The 23,244-nt window shown below is 38.5% G+C and overlaps 1 protein-coding gene across 1 annotated transcript; it reads left to right on the forward strand.

Moving 5' to 3' along the window:
- Positions 1-16,095: 16,095 nt before the first annotated feature.
- On the forward strand, positions 16,096-22,470 carry LOC149078283 (peptidyl-prolyl cis-trans isomerase B). Its single transcript, XM_089241920.1, has 5 exons — positions 16,096-16,367; positions 17,758-17,880; positions 18,285-18,393; positions 21,039-21,223; positions 22,294-22,470. Exons 1-5 carry the CDS (start codon positions 16,245-16,247, stop codon positions 22,426-22,428), a joined length of 675 nt encoding a protein of 224 aa, XP_089098046.1. The 5' UTR covers positions 16,096-16,244; the 3' UTR covers positions 22,429-22,470.
- The last annotated feature ends 774 nt before the right edge of the window (positions 22,471-23,244 follow it).

Raw genomic sequence — 23,244 nt, forward strand, 5'->3', positions numbered from 1 at the left:
ACCAAGTTAACTATCGAAGTACTAATACCCCATCAAATCATGATGACTGGGGCCCCGTCCTTTACCCCGGATTCTGATGATTCCGCGGCCAGCTCCAACTCAACATATCACATACTCGAGTTTGTGAAAAGCTTGTTGTTTGCAAAATTCTGCCTGGAGGATATTATGAAGTGCTGCTTCATAAAGTAAAGGATCAAAAACTATCCTGGACGAATTCCTCACTGAAGCTAGGAATATTCTCGTCAAATAAGCCAAGAGTTGCCTTTTGAACTCTAAAAATTTTATTTATCCCATAAATGTATATCTTCTCAGTATTTTTTTGGAACTCTAATAATTTTTGTGAGTGTAATTTCCCGATTTCGACAATAATTCTCAAGCACAGACACATAAATATCACTGACGTACATTAGATACACCTTCCTAGGCTGTTTACTAGCCCGTCTGTAATCCCATTATCAGCCCCGAGGGCTGGGCATGAGGGCAAAAATTTGAGTCTGGTCTGAATAAGAAATTGTAGTCCACACGCGCTGTAGCTATTTACGCAGTTTCCTTCAGCGCTGATTTCACTGTCTATGAGAGAACATTTAAATATTCGTTTCCAAAAAATGAAGAGTTCAGTTAACTCATTAATAATTATTTGTAATCAGTATTTAATTAAATGAAGAGTTTAGTTAATTAGTTAATAAATCCCCTCAAAATGTTTGTGATCGCGATAACAGAGCAAGCAATCATACTGGTTTATATACAGGAGTTTTCTTCTCTCCCCTCGTACATGCGGCTTATATACCGGAGTTTTGTTCCTGATGCGGCCTGCGACACTGCGTCTGACTATTACGTTGAAAATTATTGTTGGCCCTCGAACTGAAAGAAGTCGGCCAACCCTGGCTTAATGGGTTACGTATGTGTATGCTACTGTTCATCACTTATGACAGGGGTTCTCAAACACCTTTTTCCCACCCGCGGCACCGCTGTTTCCTATTCATTGCTTATCCGCGAGCTCCGCCGGCTCCCCAGAGCAGTTCAACAAAGAATATTTTTGAAAAATCTCCTGACAAAGGTTGGAGGCACACCAGGATTACGCGGCACACAGTTTGAGAACCCGGCTTATGAAGCTATCTCAGCATGGAGACACGGGTTGCATTTCTTCCCTACACCTTTTGTGACACACACTAATAATAAGTACAGTGGTGCATAACCTGGTGCAACATTCACCCCCTCCCCCGTGTTTCTGGGCTATTCTACATTGAGCTACTTGAACTACTAAATACAGGGCCTTAGAACAGCCCCCCCCCCACTTTGCCCGAGAATCTCATGTTGTTAAAGACAGACACTGTACAGAACCACCACAAGAGGAAAGCTCACTGAAGCTCACTCACTCCTCTCTAGCCAAGGTGTCAACATCCACAATATTTGTAAAACTTTTATTCACTATAAATGAGGGGTCTCACTCCTGTATGAGCGTTGGTGCCCTGGATAGGACCGGGGGGGGGGGGAGAAGAAAATGTGGTCCAAGTGCGGGAGGAGGGTAACGGAAAACAAGAAAGGTTAAGGAAACACTGCATTAATAAAATATTTTTCGGAGAAATTTTGTCGTCGACCAATTTTTTTTTTCTTCTCTTTCACGATGAAATTCTATTTGGTGTATATAATTCAGTATATAGTACAGTATTTCCTAAATTTATGTATGAAAAATCCTCAACTTTGACTTTAATGACACACACACCTTGCTTACAGCGACAAAGAATGTTCCGATCCCTTGAATGTCGTTATAACCGAGTTGTAAATTATGTACAGGGTGTCTTATAAATTGGTAAATAGTTAAAAATTCGTAAAAGTTGAAGGAATTTGTATATTTGAATGCGGGGGCGAAAAGTTATTCTTACGAAAGGAGATTTTTTTTTTTTTTTTTTGTGCGGAAAAATATTTAGTGCAAATTTCCGTCGATAGAGAGTGCAAATCACTAGAAATATACAAATCAGAATCCTTAAAAAAATGCATTCTGTACGATTAACAGCTCATTTCTGAATTTTTGAATTTTTTCTGTTATTGGTGCTTACATAATGACTATTAGCATGCATGGATAAAGCACTATTGGTTAAGTTTTTTTTATACAAATACAAATACAAATACAAATACAACACCACAACAGGCAAAATGCCCAACGAGGTGGCTGATAAAAAGATGCCCATAAAAATATGGTTGTCATATGTTTCAAAAATACAGCAACCCAATTAAAAATGCAATTAACACAAATTACAAACAATATATACACATGATAAAATATTATACAATGCCCATAAAGAATACTTATGGTTGTCTTATTCTAAGAATGGATAGCTTCCCGATTTACCCCAACATGTTTATCGTATTTCTTTTTAAACGTGTCAATTGTGTTACAATTTACTACCTCCGGGGGTAAGCTATTCCATTTATTAACAACCCTATTGGAGAAAAATTCCCTGCGACACCATAACCTTGCATTGTCCCTCACCAATCGATACTGGTGTCCCCTTGTAAAAGCAGTCGATTGGCGGTGTACTAAAAGTTCATGGTCCATCCTATCCATCCCATTGAAAATTTTGAGCACTTCGATCATATCTCCTCGACACCTGCGTTCATCCAATGTAAACATATTCAAAAAATGAAGTCTTTCTTCATAACTCAAGCCCTGTGTGCCAATAAGGACACGCGTAGCTCTTCTCTGCACCCCTTCAACCAAGTCTATGTCCCTCTGTAGGTATGGTCTCCAAAACCTTACAGCATACTCCAGTCCAGGACGAACTAAGCCTCGAAAAAGCGGAAGAATGACTTTAGGAGAACGCGAAGAGACCTTTTTGAAAATGAGACCAAGCATTCTATTCGATTTTTTGACAACCGCTGAACAATGTTCAGAAAACTTAAGTCGCTCGTCAATGAGAATTCCCAAATCGGTGACTCTAGTTGCATCCGGGATAGTGACACCATTCAACTCGTAAGAGAACCGTGGGTTGTTCGAACCAAAATGAGCGACCATGCACTTATCTACGCTAAACGTCATGCTCCATTCATTTGCCCATGCTGCAATCTTGTTTAAGTTGGTCTGGAGCAACTCCCTATCGCTTTCATTCCCGATTACCCCCATTAGCTTCACATCATCTGCGAATTTGCTAGTAATTCCATCGATACCCTGATCGAGTTTATCGATAAAAAGTGAAAAAAGTATGGGGCCAAGGACACTTCCCTGAGGAACTCCACTTGTGACGTCTGTCCAACCAGAGAATTCCCCGTTCACCATAACTCGTTGCGACCTATCTCTTAACCACGATTCTATCCAATTCAGCAAGTTGCCCCCTATTCCAATCTCGTGTAAACGCTTCAAGAGTTTGCCATGTTGGACCCGATCGAATGCCTTCTGGAAATCAAGGTAAACCACGTCGACATTTTTGCTCTTACCCAAAGCCTTAGTCACGTAATCATAGAAGCAAAGGAGGTTAGTTACACATGACTTCCCCTTCCTGAACCCATGCTGATTATCCGACAATACATTATTCTCGTCTATCCACTTCACAAACTGCCTTTTGATGATAATTTCCAAAATTTTCGAGAGAGAGCTCGTCAAACTCACTGGACGATAATTTGACACCGCTTCTCTACTACCCTTCTTAAATATCGGAACAACGTTAGCCAGTTTCCAATCTCTCGGGACGATACCCTCAGCAACACTACTCCTGTATATCTGTGCGACTGGCCCCAACAATTCATTAGCACCTTCCCTGAGAACCCTGGGATAGATATCATCTGGTCCTGGTGCTTTGCTTGCACATACATTTCTTAGAAGATTTAGGACCTCCACGTCTTCCACTTGAATATCGTTGAGCGTTTTATTACCCCATGCAACACCCGTATATCGAATATCATTATCTCCATTAAAAACCGACGCGAAAAAGTCATTGAAAGCACTACACATGCCTACATTGCTCTCTACTTTTGAGCCTCCTATCGAGAGGGGGCCAACTGTCCCCTTACATCCATTATTGACGTATCGAAAAAATGATTTTGGGTCAGAGCCAATGTTATCTGCCAACCTAGATTCAACTTGCTTTTTACTATCCCTTATCGCTTTCTTCAACAGTCTTCTTTTATCAGTAAACAATGATAGGTCACCTCGTCCACTTTTATACTCTCTGAATGCTCTTTTCTTTTCAAGATAAAGGTTCCGCACGCTATCCGTGAACCATAGAGGGTGTGATGTACAAACACGCTTTTTTCGAACAAAGGGTATGACGTCATGCAAAACAGAGGACAGCTTCGTACTAAATTCTTCCCATTGACTTACCACCCCTACTGATTCCAACCGGTCTTTGAAAACTTCCGCTAACCTTCTTCGCAAAACATCAAAGTTAGTTCTCCGAAAACAAGGAACCAGTCTTTTGTTATCAACCTTACCCGAGGAAAAGTTACAGAGAAATCTGACGATACGATGATCACTGGAAGAAAACTCTTCCCCCACCGAAACATGTTCAACTAGATCCTCAGAACTAGTAAGAACTAAATCCAAAATAGCAGTACCCCTAGTGGCTTCTGATACATGCTGATACAAAAAATTTTCGAGCACCAACTTAAGAAAGTCTCTTTCATACTGATTTCCAGATGAAAGGTTCTCCCAATCAATACCCGGGTAATTGAAATCCCCTAGTATGAGAACCCTCTTTCGCTTACACATGTAGGAAATTTCATCATGCATTTTGGCGATATAATTTTGATCCCTATTCGGTGGATTGTAACAAACCCCAACAATAAGCTTATGACGTCTTTTGTTCTCAAGTTCAACCCATATGGTTTCAATATCACTTCTCTGCACGTTACACTCTCTAGCCTTCAAACATGATTTCACGTATATCAACACTCCACCCCCTTTCCTATCAGATCTATTTCTCAAAAAAGTATCGTATCCGGAGATGTGTAAGAAAGATTCATCCCCATCGTTTGCCCAAGATTCTGTAATGGCTATAAGATCCAAGTCCTCCACAACTATCATAGTTTCTAAAAAATCTTTCTTGTTACCCAAGCTCCTGGCATTTATTAACACACATTTTAATTTTAACACACATAATAACACATTTTACCTCAGGATGAAGCTTTACGAACGTTTTGGACACAAAAGAGATTGGAGAACGGTTTAGATTCAATCACCCTACATATTCGCTTTCGTGCATCGCTCTCTATTGACAAAAGATTGAACTAATTTTTTTTCTGTAGTAAAAAATCCTTCTTTGTGCGAATAACTTTTTCGCAAACCTCATTCAAATTTACCAATTCCTTCAATTTTAATGAATTTTTGAACTATTTATGAATTTATAGGATACCCAACTTCATTTTATCCTCGGTATTTCTGAAATTATGTTTTTAAAACATTTCTTGATAGCTAGAACATACCCCCCCCCCCCCCACTTTTCCTTCTTAAAAACAGTAAATGTAATGCTTGGACAAGAACATGATTGTGGTTCGTTTATATGGAATAGATATTATTTTCTTTTAAAAGACGTACATTTGAGAAGTAATAAGTATCTACGTGTATATTTTGTTGCTGTTGTCGTCGACCGAAGAGCATCCAATTTCCCGTTCTTGGCATAGTTTTGTAGAGAAAGAGAGGGGTTCTTCTCTTTTGCGTGACATCAATGGAAAAAGATACGGGAGGAAAAATGTTGCTATTCTGACGAGCATTCCACTTCTAATTAGGAATGACGGTAGAGGAAATTCCTTCCTGTGCATAGAAAAGATATTCCGTTGCCTCCGCTCCGGCACAAAGATGGAAAGAGAGGACAAAATACGAAAAAAATATATATGTATAATAACATAAGAGAGAGAATGGAAGGGATTTCTTTTTTTCGGCCAAAGTACGTCGCTTTTCTTTCTCCACTAATGCTATTGCAAAACAGAGGAATCGCGTACGAGATATTTCTGGCACTAAACTGATTAAGAAAGGAAAATATAAAAGCCAACGGGAACGAGGCTTAACTTTTCCGCTCGACCGATGAACATGTTGGGAGATGTTTCTGCGACAGCATAAAGAATATAAAGATGAGTTTATGGAGGGGAAATAATCGCTTTAATACACGGTGATTCAAAAGTAAGGAAAATTTTCAGAAAACTAATATTTTTCAGGAACAAAAACATCTTGCAAAGAGATAAGAACAAACACGCGTGATAAAATGCTGGTTTTGATTTTGGACCGAAAAAAGGGTGGAATCCCATCCACTAGATAGAGCGCTGCACTCGGAACAAAACGAGTTACAGGACGTAAAATCATACGCTTTTAAAATCTTTCCCTTTTTGTCCTCATCAGGGCCGGAAGGGTGCGGTCGCATCGGGCTGCTAATCGAAAACCATAATTAGTTATACGGGGTTCCAGTGGGTAGCAGTAACCCATCAAACCCCCTTCATCGTAACTCTGTAGATTCCTGTAGCAGTAGTACATCGGGTAGCTAAATGTTAGGGGCCACAAATCGGGACAATACTTTCATCTGATTTTGACTTTAACTTCTTAACAAACTAATTGCTTAAAACTCTGTCCAAGATAAATAAATATTCAGACACCTCTGGCAGAGGCCCCCCGCCCCAAACACTCCAGCCAAGAGAAGGGGTGCATATGGATCTGGTGACTCGGGTACTAGACGAGAGAGGGCGCTAAATTCCTCCTTTAATCACTTACGGGAAAATTCGTGTTTGCTCTGACTGAAAGAGTGTCTAGTTTCAGCCCTGGGTAGATAGTTGGTTTTCTAGCACCGACAAACCCTTCCACTATGGTCCCTTGTATACATATACTAGATATTGTACAGCAGTGGTTCTGGTGGCACACTCGCACTTTTTTCACTGGGCAGTGGGCAAATGTCCAATTTTATTGCCGAATGGCTTTTTTATAACCATGAAATTTAGTTTGATATTCATTCTCGTGTACCAATGTAAAGCTGGCGTGTTCCAAGATCACCAGGGATACTGTGGCAATGGAAATGTCCGTTTTAGAAGCAAGACCGCAAAGCTGTTTCTTTACCAGTCCACAAAATACTTAAGCCCGTCCCTGGTTGTCATTTCCAAGTTTCGGAATTATTTTTTTTTCTGCAGTAAAAAAAAAAAGATGCACTGCGAAACATATCAGTATGTATCTTTTTTTACACATTATTGAACACACGTTTTGACCAATCACATAGAAATTCGCAAAAGAAGTGCGCAAGTTGTCTCCTAGCAGGACAGATAACGAGCCACGATCGCCTGTGCTTCATTGCACTAGTATGAAGAAGTTGTTCTGAAAACCGCACTAAATAAAAGCACAATAAGAATTCTCCTGTTCGTTGAGCAACTCCCCTAATGACGTGCACTGGAGAGGGTTTTACACAGTGCCGTCTCAACCGCATAATTGGCCGTATGAGCAAAATAGTATTGCGAAGACCCTCTACCTAACTCAAAATACCAACCTACGAATTTAAATACTTTTCAGAATCATAGCACTAGATCTCATCACCATGGAGTCCACCACTTATGCACCCGGATCGTGCCAAAGGTGGACCCCCACGTGTAAAAATAAAGTTGTATCACCATCTAATGAACATATAATGAGAGAAAAATCTGTCAACCTAGTTTTTAGGTTCGAAACGTCCAGTTTTCGGTGTAATGTTAATTTAGCCCATAGCGTTGCGTGGAACACCACAAAACCTCTTAGTACGGTTTGACAACACTATTTAAAGCACAATCTGGCAATGATGCCAGACATTTTCTTCTCTTTTCCGAATAAAAAAGGCAGATTCTCTTAGATTTTTATTCTTCAGTGGTGGAAACAGTAGTTGTGTGTATTATTACTATGATTATTTCTAGAAAGGTCGTGACTTGAAATCTTTCTTTCAGATCTCTAGTGTTCTTGACGGATCGCGTGCTGCCAACGAACTCTAAATCTATTGTCTCCTCCGAATAGAAGATAAATGACATTTTTTGAGTGAGGAATAAAGAATAATTCTTTCCAAAAGCATGGTGCTATTTTCTCCAGAAAAGTCTGAAATTTTCAAATGCACCACTTTTCAGTAAACAGAATCCATAGCGGTAGTTCTTCAAGACATACGAGGGGTGAATCCAAAAATTATGATAATACAACAATCGCTGCGAGAGTGGGGAGGGAACTTTAAGGCGCATTCCACCTGGTGCGCTACATCATGCAACTCGACGCGGATTGGTTAACCTTCAGAATGTTCCCATCACCACAGATGGTCAGCGCAGTAGAATGCTCAGCCATCCTGTGATAATCTGATTTTTTTAACTTCTTTTACATGAAGTTCCTAAAATTGCGTATAGATGGTGTACTCATATATATTGTTTTTCTTTTCCTATTTTTATTATTTCCTAACATATTTGTTTGTACTAAATATAATGGTTGTACATTACTGAATAATGGTAAAGTACCTACCTGCCAATCACTATTTCATCGATGATTTTGGGTTCGACCACAGATTTTATATTTGCATCATCACCTTTATTGCGATTGTATTGTACACCTATAGGAAACGGAACGTCAAGAAAATGAAACAATATTCCATTTTAGACAGGTATCCGTTTTACAAAGGTGCACACAATAGCATTAACCAATGAAGGGTCTGTTTTTTTCATTCCGTCTCATACAGTGTCCGTGTGCAGATAAGTTTCACTGTATTTGCAAAGTATGAGTTTGAGTGCCCTCTATCTTTCACAAAAGATAACTGAAAAGAGTGGGAATCGCCTCCGTTTTGAAAAAAAAAAAAAAAAAAAAAAAACATTTCCTCCGACTATTCCCGCAGCCTAAGAAGTTCAAAATTTGAATTTCAGGGTTTTTTTATCCAATCCGCGTCGATTTGCATGCTGTATCGCTTGCAATATAGCACCCGTGTTCACCTTGCCTGGAAGGAGGTATGAAAACATTCGAAAACTTACCGATGTGATCTTTTGTGTTTTGTCTGATTCAGTGAACAATACTGGAAGCATTTACAATAGCAGTGTTTTTCGATTTTCAATCACCCGAGGCTTCATTAGTAGACTCCAATGAAATTCCACGGGGAATAACACGGGAATTCAAGATTCCAATTTCAGGGATATGCAGAAAATCGCCAACAGTTACCAAAAAGTAATGTCAAATGTAAGCAAAACTCTCAATCATGACTAAAATTACTAAAAATATGCCAAATGACGGGAAATGAAGCGCTACCGAAAATCGCAGTAATTTGAAATGCACTTCATGGAGAAAAAAAACTGAACATGACAAACATGTGAGATGAATACTTGTATTTTCAGTCTTGGTTATGATAATTTAATTAATAATTCTGTGGTGTTTGGCCAGAACATGATAACTCCAAAATCGAATTTTTGAGATATAAGCATTTTCATTGTCATTTGATTTAAAAATCAATAATAAAGCATACGCACAAATACAAATGAAAATATCAATACATCAGCATGTTATTTAGCCGTACGCACGTATTTGTGCAATTATCTCACTTCTAATTAGTTATAATTAGCAAGACTTACTTTTTTACTTTAGATACTTACTTTAGATCAAAAAGCCATTTTTTGGAGACATCATGTTCTGACCAAACACCACAGAATTTGGGAAAATTATTTTAATCCCTGATTTCAGTGAACAATTAACATTTACGTAGGCTTTGGTGAAAGTACGGTAAAACAATAGAACATTTCTATAAAAAAAGTCGGGATGGTCAAAATGACAAAGTGATCACTCACATGTCTGAACATTGTTTTGATCACTCATGTTTCACACCGCATGATCAGACGCCACGAAACCCCAGGGTTCCACGGAACTCCAGTTGAAAACCCATGACCTAGAGATCATGCAAGCATGCGAGTGACCAAAATAGTTTGGTCTACCTACAGAGTTAAGTTCCAAGTCAGTGAATGATTGAAAGGGTGAACTAGAGAGTGAGGAGCCAGGTCAGTGAGTGACCTAAAGAATGTGTAATTATAGAAGTCATCCAGGCAATTCGAGTATGGGAGTTACATAGAGATTGAGGTGAGTGGGAGACTAAAAGAATGACCTATAGATGTGTAAGTGACTAAAAGAGTAACATAAAGAGTGTGTAAGCATGTGAGCGACCAAAAGAATGAGTTAGATGCAAGGTATATGTGCGGCAGGCGGCTAAGCAGGCTGTAGGCAGGGTGGTCTATTTGAGGAATGAGTGGTAAGAAAATTAGACTGGGATGGGTAAACGGCGGGAAAATTCGTACAGTACACAAGCGATCAAATCATAAATCCGCTTCCGAGGGCACTGATCGGTCAAGTTATGTGGATAATAGCCACACGCGCAGTCGGTGACAGTACATAAAAATACCGCCCTGTTTTGCCTCCAGAAAAAAAAAACGTTACCATTATAGGTGTGTACTTCGATGTTGTAGGTGCGTCTTTTTAGCTTGCAGTGCTAAGTGCAAAGTATGAGTTTGAGTGCCCTCTATCTTTCACAAAAGATAACTGAAAAGAGTGGGAATCGCCTCCGTTTTGAAAAAAAAAAAAAAAAAGCATTTCCTCCGACTATTCCCGCAGCCTAAGAAGTTCAAAATCTGAATTTCAGGGTTTTTTTATCCAATCCGCGTCGATTTGCATGCTGTATCGCTTGCAATATAACACCAGTGTTCACCTTGCCTGGAAGGAGGGTGTTTTAAATAACCACCATGTGACGAAGAAAAGAAACTTTTATTATAAAAGTGAGATGATTAGAGACGTTACACACAATACTACGTACCAATGCCAGTTTTTTTAACGCTAATTTCGGGAAGAGTAAAGCAAATTTCTTGCCATGAAAGTTCGGAAACAATTAACCTTGCCCGGTTCGGATTGGCAACGGAAATGCACACCGTCGTACAAAACTAGAAGAGGAAAGAGAGCCGTTATTTACGCTCCCCTCTCTTTCGAAAACGCAACTTTCATTTCAAAATTTGAACAAGTAACTTCCATCAAAATTAATGGGAATATTTTGGTCGAATCAACTGAGGAGGAAGACGGAGGGAGAAAGAGACATGGGATAGAGAAGAGTGGTGGGGAAATTTCAGAAGAATTTTAATTAAAATTTCCTCAAGGAGGGATAATAACCGAAGTTTCTCTTTTAAATTTCGCATTAGAAGCTTTTAAAATTTGAAAATGGGAACGGTGTGGTGGGGGGGGGGGGGTGGAAGAACCCTGAATCCTCGCTGGTGGATTCGAGATTCTTGCACACACTCGTGGATATACTCATTAATTTTTCGCCCATGGACTCAACCACCTTTTTCCAATTCGAAACAAGGAATGTTTTTGTAAGAAAGAAAATATAAAGATGCTGAGATCGAAGGCTTGAAATTCAATTCTAATTGTGAATTCCATTTTGAATCCGATTTGATTTTTCTTTTCTGTTTTGGTTTTATGTGTTTTCAGTTCTTTCTGAGTATAAGCAGGCTTGAGAGGAATATTTTTGAGCTACAATTACCGCCGAGGGAATTTCACACATCACAAATACAAAACACCCAATGGGGCCAAGGTGTGTGTGTTTCATCAATGAACGTGTGTGGTTCAAATTCGCCCCCCCCCCAAACTAAATTACGGAGCCACTGCTGACCCAACTTGGTCCCTGGCTCAACGCAGAAATTTCAGATTTTCGACCAAGTAAAACTCGAACTGCTCAGATCTTTCGCAAGTAAAATACAATATTTAAAAATAGATATTATGCGTATATGTTTGAATACAAATGCGAATTCATTTGCTACAACAATCCAACTTACCCAACGAGTTGTCTGGTGGGGATGTCAATAATAAATATGAATGTGGGGTATTTCTGGAAACTTTCAACCGAAAATCATTGAAATAATAGTGAAGAAACTAAAGACAGATTTTTGAATAAAAACCAAATGCTGAATAAATATAATATGGTTGTCATCAATCTGAAAATGAGGAATCGATCTTGATTCTTTCCAACATGAATTTCGTAACTTGGTGAACCTTGAACCTCCTCGTAACCAGAACTTGGCCCGCCGCTCTGTCTCAACGAAGATATATAAGCAGGTGATCAAAGACCTTGTATACCTAGTCCCATCCGAACAGGGGCGTAGCCAGAAATTTCGTTCGGGTGGGGGGGACCACTTTCATTTCGGGGGGGGGACCAAAGTGACAGAACAATAGATTTGGCCATCTTTTTCCCTTTTTTCGGTCATTTTCTCACATTTCGGGGGGGGGGGGGTAGCCGGGGGGGGGGGACTTGGGGGTCTGGTCCCCCCCCCCTGGCTACGCCCTTGCATCCGAATGATCTTATCATCTAACTCGCGAGTAAAACGCGGGTAATTTGAGCCAATGTAAACAACTTTTCATTTGCCAACGCTGAAAGACATTCCGTTCCAGCTCCATTCATTTGCCTATGCTGCTAATACGAATTTGTTTATCTGGAACAATTAACTCACCATTGCTAGGATGAATGACTATAACCATTAATGTCAAGTAATCTGCAAATTTGCTGACAATCCCATCGATACCTTGACCAATTAGTTTATCGATGAAAAGTAAAAATGTATGAAACAAAAAACAATGCCTTCAGGGAGATTCAACACGTCATACTGGTCCAATCAGAATTCAGATTCCCCCGTTCATCATAACCCTCCCGAAAAGGCATCCGAAGAAAGGTACATTATAACCATACGCATCTGAACCCCCAGGGGCCAATATTAGGTCACCTCCTGGCCCACTTGCAAGATTAGAAGAACGGTACTAACCGCGCAACCGACATATGCTTCTCTATTCAGCTCAGCCATTACCTCCTAGATCAGAGGTCTTCGATCTTTTTCTAGTCGCGAGCACTACCTGCACCCATCATCAAAAGAAGGCAAGTTTGACATACGAATGCACGAAATCAGGATGATTTCAATCCATCAATACAATTTGTACAAGGTGTTTATTTGGGAAGTTGATGAAGTGCTCGCGAGCACAAAATCGGGCACTAGCATCGAGAACTCTGAGAGCTTCAGGGAGCACCGTGTGGTGTTCGCGAGCAGTGGGTTGAAGATGCCTGTCCTAGATACACGTGAACCTCTAGGAGGTAATGGCTCAGCTCCCCCAGGGGCCATTTCATTTGTCGTTGAAAGAATCTTAAACTCATGCCAGCGTTAAACTTTTCCCATTCGGTGTTTACCTGCTTATATCTCTTCGTTGAGACATTGCAGCAGGCGATGTTATGGTTGGGAGGAGGTATTCGGAATAACCATAATCAGACTTATTGAGAGTGATTGGGGGGAAAGCATCAAGGGTGTAAATACCGGACGGGAGGGTGACAATAGCTTCCACATTCTCCAGTAGGGCACCTAGGCTCGGATCTTTGGTGGGCCTCCAGGCCGGGCATCCCTCTATAGCAGTGATCGTTAACGCCCCCTGGCGAGCGGTAGAAGCTACAGGTATAGCATAGTATTCCATGGGTTAGATTGCGTTGGAGGGAACTGGGAGAAAAAAATTTCTGAAGAAGGGGACGATGCGACAAAAAAGGTTGGGAAACTATGCTCTATAGTAACTAGTGAAAAACAAAAAATAATGAGAATCGTCCCGGGCCCCAGGGCTGGAGTTCCGTGATGGCCTTGGTAGGGCCGTGAAGGTGACGGCCAACCTTCAATCCTTATCGGTGACCGAACCCTCCTTCCCCCAGGTGCAGCTTCAGCGAGAGTGCGGGGTACCCGGGAGGCGGGTTGTAAGGGGCGGCTGTATAGACTTTAGTTAAGTCCAAAATTTTAAAAATTTCACACAATAAAAAATCAAATCACACTTTTGATTTCAACACACCTCGAACAATGCTATGACACAGCCTAGGATACAAGAACCAGAAAGTAGTCTACTAGGGGTGGTTCACGATAGAATCTATATACCCGTGCGGGACCTATTTTTTACGTTTCCTGCTTTACCCTCCGCATAGCCCACACATCCAGCGTCAGGGTTCCTAGGCTGTAATTTTCCGTAGGCCCAGTAAAACCAGATTTTTCATGGATGGCCCTTCTACAGTTAATTAAACGTAAAAAAAGAAGAATAGCCCCGTGTTGAATACCTGTCAGCCCCACCCTCAGAACTTAATCCAATAATTCTTAACAAAAAGAAAATTTTTGGAAAATTGGCGCCGTGTGCGGTCGCAATGGATCGTATGGCCCAAAAGCCACCCCTATACTATTTTTTCAGAACGGTCAAATGAGGGCGAAGGAAAATTTTGGCTTCTCACTTGTCCGGTCCCTGGAACACCAGAAACGCTTTTGGAAATAAATTTCTTAATATTGTAAAAATCAACCTCATTATGCGTCATCTTTAAAGCATAAGTGCAAGTGATGATGGCTTACTAATAAGTGCTGTTTTGAGAATTAAATTATCTGGCATTATTGAGAACGATGAAGTAATACCGGACCAAAAAACAGGAAAATCTACTTTGTAAGCGAGACGTATGGTCACGAACATTTTGTACGATAAACAATTGTGTGCGGCTTTCTTCTAAAAAAAAACAGATTTATCTACATCAGTAGTGCAGTACTGCACTACTAAGTGCAGTAGTTTCCAAGACTACTGTCAGCCTCTCGCCAGGGAGGCTTCACCATCGAGAAGAAATATAATTTTATTTCTCCTCTAAGGGCTTCACACCCACTTCTAGGGCCGGCACAAGCAATACCTTCTGCTCTAGAAGGTAACAAGAGGTTTCGCACCCGGGTGAGCTCGAGCAACACCACACTAAATATATATTTCTAGTGTGGTGTCAGCTCGAGCCGCCCCTGCTTCAACATGGGAATCTTATCGATAGCTCCTTTCTTCCTCTCCTGCCGTTATCAACTTCATTCAAAATAAAACGGAATGCATATCATCGGCTATTAGAAGCATATTTATTTATTTATAAAATAATTCTGAAAAAAAATTGCTACTTTTTAGTTATTTTTTAGCAATTTAAGCCAAAAATTGCAATTTTTTCTCATGTTTGGCTACGTTTTTGACAAAAAATGGTGATATTTCGTATTTAAAATCCTTATTGTCGACGAAATATGGCAAAAGAGATAAAGACAAATATTCACCTGACATTCTATATTGCTTGACACGTTTGTGAAGTACAATTTAGTTCATTGCATTTTATCCTGTTCGGGAATTAGCGACAATTGACGATTATGATTCATATTTTGCCCGTATGTACGAACCGGGTAACCAATAGTTTCCCAACCTTTTTTGTCCCATCTCGCCCTTTCTTCAGAAATTTTTTCACCCATCGCTCCCAACGTAATCTAACCCATAGGATCCTATGCTATACCCGCAGCTTCTACCACCCCCCCCCCCTGAAACTTCCCATCGTCCCCAAGTGGGCGTTAACGCCTACGTTGAGAATCACACGTCGGGTAACCGACAAATATGGTCTGCATCTCATAGACAATATTTGAAACGGTTTAGTGCTGCCATCTTTCGAATTGATATTGCAAAATTGAAGACATTTCAAGTTGGTACAAAGCCATAATTGGTCAAATTCAGCCAAAGGTATGAAAAGTTGCTAATATCAAAACTTCTAATCGTAGGAAATTAATTACTGTTGCAAATTGCAGTGCATTAGAATGAAATATACGAAAAAAATCGTAAACATGCCGAATACGTGGAATGAAAATTTTTAAAATTATATAATGCTTTGGGAAAATAATTTTAATGCTGGATCCTGATGAAGATTAAAAATTAAAGCGGGTTTTCGTTGGAAATACGAAAAAGAACGAGACATTCTCATAAATTACTTGGATAAAAATACGGGAATGTTTCGGGAAATATGGGACACATGGTCATGGTGGACTGGATCATATTTTTTGGGGCAAATATAAATTATTCGGGCTCTGAATGTAGAAAAATATTGTTTTATTGTGCTAAATGTCACCTCAAAAGTAGTCAATTTTCAGAGAAATCTCTGATTGTGTATACAAATTAAAGCTAAGAGGTAGAATAAAAATGATAAGGAAAAAGAAAAACGAGTTATATGGTCAGAGAAGTTATCATACAATCAAAAATGGTGGAATTTAGATTTTGTGCGATTTCACTCGATAATATGGCAACAGCAGCGGAAATTTCTTGGCTTCCTCCCTCCTAAGGACACGACAAGACGACCGGTGTTTGTTCTGTGGTGTGTTGTGTTTGTTATCTGTTGTGTCATCTGTGTGTTTTACACGTCAGTAATTGCTCCGTCTCCGCCATAATTTGCTCATTCCGCCGTATTGCTAGGGAAGAGGAAGGAAAAGAAATGTCGAACAGAGGCTACGCTTACGCCGGGTTGTTGTTTGTGTCTGCTGTTTGCCTTGTTGTCGTGCACTCTGCCCAAGATGACAAGAAAACCGCTCCTAAAGGTCCCAAAGTTACGGACATGGTATGCGAGATTAATTATTTCATATATAACTCTAATACTAGTATTCCGATATATTTTATTTTATTCATGGCCCCTCTTCCCACATCCTGCAGCGGCATAGGCGGGCTTGAAAATCTGGCGGGGGGGGGGAAGCATGATGATGCTACTTCATATATAATATACATACGCTTATGCGTTATATCTTTGACCCTGTGAGGGGCAATGTCCCGTCCGCATGCAGCGGCTTCCTTCAAAATGAATTTATAGCGTGGGAAAAAAAAATGATCAGAATTGTCTTGGCCCTGTCAGCCCCACCCTTGTAGGGGGAGGGGTGATTTTATTTTATGCAGTTTTACCTATTTTTTCATTTACTCACTAGTGTTTCCTGTTGAAATCAAAATTTACTGAAGAAAATAAACTGCAGCGTTTGTAGTTGCTACGCCTTGGCCCAACAGAAGCATTTAATACGTTTTTAAGCATTTACCCCGGGGAAAAAACCATTGCTGAAACTCATCTGTGAGCACAATATAAACAATTGGTAGCGCAAGTTGAAAAATGCTATGTTGCAGAAAGTATTCCGTCCAATCACTAACATGTGAATATGTAAATGAGAGATAAGAGGGATGTAGTAAAATTACTACTATAATGTGATTTTGTTTTTACTTTGGAGCCATTCAAGTATTACGTAAGCAGATTTTCAATCATTTTTGACCCCCTCCCCCTTTGTCAGCAAAACACTGACCTCTCTCTCTCTCCCCCCCCCCCCTCCCGTCAGCACAATTTCATCCACAGCTTAGAATATTTCATAGCTTCAAAAAGGGGTGGTTGATGATGTAAGCAACCTTTAACCCCCCCCCCCCCTTGTCATCAAAAGTCAGCAAATCCGAAACCCCCTCTCCCCCACCTCGATGCTGACGTAATACTTGAATGACCCCTTTGTAATGGGCCTCCTCCGCCAAATATAAATTAAAAAAAATTGAATTAGAAATGTTGCAGCTTACTATTGGAATATTTGTGAATCAATAAGTGATAGCAGCTCTTATTATGGTCAACTTGATGCATTGAATCGCATTCAATTAAATCAGGAAGAAAATGAAAATTTTTTATAACTCCCTGTTATTACTTCGCTAAACACATTTAAAAGCCCTAGCAGGTGAATAAAACAGTATAATCCAGTCGGAGCAGATAAACACAGAGAAATTGAGCGTTTCCAAGGTGTCATATTTCACAATTTGAAGTCCATGCCACCCAAAATTAAGGGCAGAGGGGGAAAACCCTTAATTGAAAATAATTTGCTTCCGTTTCTCATTGAATCGCCATTGATGTCTCTGATGAAACCCTGTTTGAAAAATTCTCCCATAGATATATCCTGTGTGTTTCAGAATATTTATTCTTGTGTGATTTTGTTCAGGTGTATTTTGATATCACTATTGGAGGAGAGAGTGCTGGACGCATAGAAATCGGATTGTTTGGCAAAACAGTTCCCAAAACTGCAAAGAATTTTGTAGAGCTGTGCACGAAACATAAGAACGAGGTAAGAAAATATTTTCTTTAAAATTCTAAATGCTGCATTAAACATTTGATAATTTGTTGATTTTGTATTAAAAATTAAGCCTAATCTATCAACTGTGAATAGCTTGTAATTATAACCATAAGCTGTTTATAAATTTACAAAGTGGTTTCATGGAATTTAATGCTCGATATTTGTCTCGCCTTAAACCAAGGTTTGACAAATCCCAGGTTGCCATGGCAACTAAAAAATTTATATTGGCACCTAAAATTTTCATGTGGAATTGATAGCCAGGACAAAAGAAATAGGCCTGGCTCCCAAAATATTAGGGTGGCAGCTAGATTTGTTCTTTATTCGTAAATCCCTGTCTAAAACAGTGTTTTTCAGTTGTGTATTTATTTAAATGGTATATTTTTCAATCTTATTAGCCTGTGCCGGAAGGAACTCTGGTGGGTTACAAAGGATCAATCTTTCATAGAGTCATTCCAGACTTCATGATTCAAGGTGGAGATTTTACTAACGGTGATGGAACTGGAGGTAAGGTTATGGCAGCCAGTATATTCTTTTAGTTCCTTGATTTCATCAGTTTCAATCAATTGACAGTTCAGGGAACAGCTGTAGTATAATCCCCTTTTGCGTCTGCAATTTCTTTTTCTTTGGCAAGAAAAATGTTGGAAAGCTAAATTGTGAGTCATACTTTTGATCGTCTGTCTTGCCAAAAAATAAATATATCTTAAACATATCGCTGTAAAAAATATACTATGGCTATTAAAACAAACAATAATAAATAAAACATTCTTGCACTAAATAAAGGGATTGAGATTTAAAATACTGGATATAAAGTAATAAAAACCCAGATTCTCCCTCTTTTATATAATACAACGGTTGGGGGCGAAAAAAAAACCTCTCTGGTTCAATAAAAACATGAATGCAAGATAAAAACTATAACAACTAGTCTGCAAAAGAACAGATTAAAATGGAAGTAGAAAAAGTATGAATAAAAAGAACAAATTCCAAATGAAATATTCGAAGAAAAAATGTAATGTAGCATACTGGGGAAATGGTATGGACGATACAACATATAACAAATAAAAAGAAAATGAAGCTTTAACACGTGTGTGCTAATTAATTCGAACACATGTGCTCTATACAAAAGCGTATTACTCTTTACTTCTGGGGGGGGGGGAGAGAACGACATCACCTTCAGACCATAACCAACGATAAGAAAGTGAAAACACGCATTCAAGAAAATGGCTGACCATCCCCCCAATCAGGAAGAAAAGCACCAAGAGATTAGAAAGGAAATCACCAAAAAAAAATATAATAATGTAGTTAAATAATTAAAGGAAAAGATGAAAAATAAATGGAACAATGAGGAGGTTGTTCTCAAGGGGGAACCCCCCCCCCCACATTGTTCCAACTAGCAAAAATGTATCTAATGATGGTAAGCCAAGAATAGGCATAAATTCACCATCAGTTCCCCGACATTTTTGCAAAAAACAAGTTTTGGAAGTCAAAGCAAATATTAGAAAATACAAAAATTTAAAAAACTAGAAAAACACAAAAAATACATTAGTAGCACAATATTAAATGGACACCTCCATAGAGGTGTGGTTAAAAGTTGAAAAAATAAAAATGTAAAACCCTACCTAAAATTCAATTTTGTAATACTAATGTCATAAATAATGAGCCACATGGCGTAAACTAACAAGTCGAAAAACGTGGGTGAAGTTTGAAACCCATAAAGGAAGATGGCTAATTGTTACCATTCAAGACATTTTTAAAAAGTCAGAAAATGCTTTTAGAAAATCATTATTGCATGTTTAGAAAAACATTATTAGAAAAACATTATTGCATGTTTTTTTAATTCTTGATAGTTGTCCAAAAAATATATTTTTCAGAATTCTAATACTACTATTAGAATTGAAATTAGAAAGAAAATTAACTTTATTGGAATTTTTGATAAAATAATTTAAATTTAAAGGCTGTGCTATTAGACAAACAAATTTTAAGATCAAGGAAATCCGCAGAAAGGGGATCATGATTGGTTCTCTTGAGTGTCAAGTCCGTAGGGTAAATAAAGGTAACCTTAATTCCAGAAAATTTAAAAATAATGAGATCAATATACCTAAAACCCATGATTTTATGTTCAGCGAAAATATTTGTGTCATAGAAATGTTAAAAAAATATTTGCGGAAGCACTAAAAAAGCAAGTGCCCATGGGTATTCCCTCTACAAATATTTAAGATGTTTTCATGAGGAATATTAGTGAACAAATTTTCAAAGTCGGTTGTTTCAAATCTATCAATTTTTGAATTTCTTAAATTCTGAACTTTCTGATTATTCTTTATAAGTCTCTTTTTCCATCTCTATTTTATCCAAAATATTTTTTAAGATATTGAAGAAAGTTTTGCCACAGTCACTATTATAACAGTTGGTACCACAAGTGACAACAAATCTAAATTGAATAGGTTTTTGTGAAATTTGAGTGACAAGAAATAATTGATTTTAAGTTTTTTTTTGTATTTCTGAATAAAAGAGACTGAATTAAAAACCAAATGTAGAATGTATGTTATATTTTATAGCTGTTTCTGTTTGAGCAACACATTCTATTAAAGTTGGGCATTAGTAATCAAAAGAACCATTGGCTTGTGTCTGTTTTATTTTTTAGTTTTTTGATTTAGATTGCTAATGATAGCCTGGTGTTCCTATTTCTGCTTTTCTCATAACACATTTTATGTGGTTCTGCTTGTTCTTGACGTTGTTCAAGTAGATTAATGTCAGATCTCTGAGACACTTATTGAATGTTTGAGTGAAAAAATAAAATTGTACCATATATGTAGACTAAACTGTGTTTAATATGCTTAACCCATATGGTTTCAGCCACGTGGCAGAGTCGTGGGTGGTAAATTTCGTGTGGAACAGTGAAACACCATTGCAAAGTTAGATTTATAAAGTGGTGGGAGTTAGCATTAAAATCATGTTATCTCCCTTACAAAAACAGTCACAGTCCTGACAACTCAAGTGATGAAAGGCCACCAATTTAGCAAGGATCCCAATAATTTACATTTGTTTTCCCCAGTGAAATTTCAATCAAGCATTCATTCCAATGTCTACTTTTACGCCAATTGTCTACATTGAACATTCATCTTTCATTAATGCATATAATTTTTTTAAAACAGGACGTAGCATTTACGGAGAAAGATTTCCAGACGAGAACTTCAAGCTGAAGCATTACGGAGCTGGTTGGTTATCAATGGCTAATGCTGGAAAGGACACTAATGGCTCTCAATTTTTTGTAACCACCAAAAAGACTTCTTGGCTTGATGGACGCCATGTTGTATTTGGGAAAGTATTGAAAGGAATGGTAAGTTTACAATGATTATCCGATAAAATGTTTGTGCAAGGAGATAACATGGATGATTTTTAGAGTTTCCCCTTTAAAAAAAATTAATAGTTCTCAAGGAAAAAGAAATCAGAATATTTTAGTAAAGAAAAGGTAACCTTGAACTACTTGGTAGTCAATGAGTACAGTGAAATCCCAATACCACATTCTGAGGACCAAGAAAAATGTTGTTGTAGAGATTATCATCTGAGGAAGGCAACCCCTACCGTGAAGTGAATTCGCCCTAGGTAGTCACGAGGAATCGTGGTATGTGCTGCCGGTCAGCCAACAGTATTGTCCAACATCTGTTTTTTAATCTGCACATGTGGAATGTTTATGGGTAAAGAAGAGTAACATGGTGGTATTCATTTTTTAGTTTATCATTGGCAAATGAAGGTAATATACGGTGAACATGCACTGTGATAGACTCGTGTGCAGGACTGGCACAAGCATTTCCGCTGTGCACTCACTTTTTTGTAGTAAAGTAATGATGAATGGAACTGAAATGAACTGCATCTTCTTGCTGATCTCTCCTATTTTGTCATCTGTTTTGGTTGATAACCTGTCGACTTCTTTTGCTAAAGTGTCCGTGCCAAGGTGACTTTGACCAGGTCACGTATTATCATTCAGATCCCTTGTGGAAACATTTATATCAGTTGTGCACATGAGTTAATGACAGTGCATTCACCGTGTATTACCTTCATTTGCAGATGTAAACTCTATCCTCCGGCACTAAAAAAACTAATACCATTTCCGCAGTAGGAGTTTCCTTCCACTCTATCTCTACACAAAGTTTTACCATATTCACACAAAAATAAACAAAATTATAACAGTTCTGTTTTTCTTTTGGTCCACTGTTATATACATTTTAATGTTGAAATATTCTTATTTATATACATTGCGCCACTCCAATTATGTTTTTTTTTTCTTTCTTTCAAAATTTATTATGGAAGTTTGCTACCTTTTTTGTTGAACTTTATTCTCCATAACCTTTTTGTTGTATGTATATTGTAAAAGTATCAACTTATATTTTTGTTTGTTTCTTATCCTAGAAAGTTGTGAGAAAGATTGAGCAAACGAAAACTGGTTCATCTGATAAACCAAAAAAAGATGTAGTAATTGCTGACTGTGACATCATTCCAGTTGAAAAACCATTTTCTGTGGCAAAAGAAGATGCTGTAGAATAACTTTGTGTGTGTTTTTGTGAATTAAATTATTTTGGTACCTTTTTTCCTTATAATGTTCTGTATTGTCCATCACTGAATATGGTATACCAAATTAAGTTTTCAATGCATGTCTAAAAAACATCAAATTCATAACTAGAACATCTGTTTTCACCCAAAATTTAAAGAGCTATAACTAACTATTTTGGTTTTCAAGCCTTCCTGTAGAGGAGCAAATTTTTATAAAAGATAAAAATAAAAACTCTACCAGGGTTTATGCTCCTCTGTTATATCGTAACTCAATACTGTTTAGGTAGACACCATAGACCACGATTTTGAGATAATCACTACTTTATATTGAAAACGATCAAATTAACAAAAACTCACTGCAGTATTTATAATTGTGATGTTTCTCATGCATTAAGAGTGCTATCTCGGGACACGAACCCAGACCCTCTTGGGGCCAATTCCTGAAGTTAAGAGGGGCTACTAATGTCCCTACTTCAGTGTCTCGCGCCACAGTGCATGAAATAAGACAGGCGGGGTCGTGTCTCCAGTGGTGTTGATGGTTGCCCAGCATGCAAGAGGGCCTGGGTTCGTGTCCCAGCGGATACAAGACTTTTCCTTCCACGTTCACCTCGGCATAATATCCAGGCCAGGAAATAAAATGTTTCCTTGATACAGGAATGTGTGTTGAAGGGACCAAAAATTAGTTTGCGGGCATTGGTCACTAAAAGCAGCTTTTAAAAAAAGCTGGCCGGTTCTCAAACCCAGTTCTGGCCAATGGATGAATTTTGCGCTTTGGTAGGGCCTATATATAGATCACTAACATATATTCAG

This window comes from Pholcus phalangioides, unplaced genomic scaffold, assembly GCF_987345545.1.
Source record: "Pholcus phalangioides strain wild (caught in Gottingen) unplaced genomic scaffold, Ppha-v1.0 ptg000014l_1, whole genome shotgun sequence".
NCBI lineage: Eukaryota > Metazoa > Arthropoda > Arachnida > Araneae > Pholcidae > Pholcus > Pholcus phalangioides.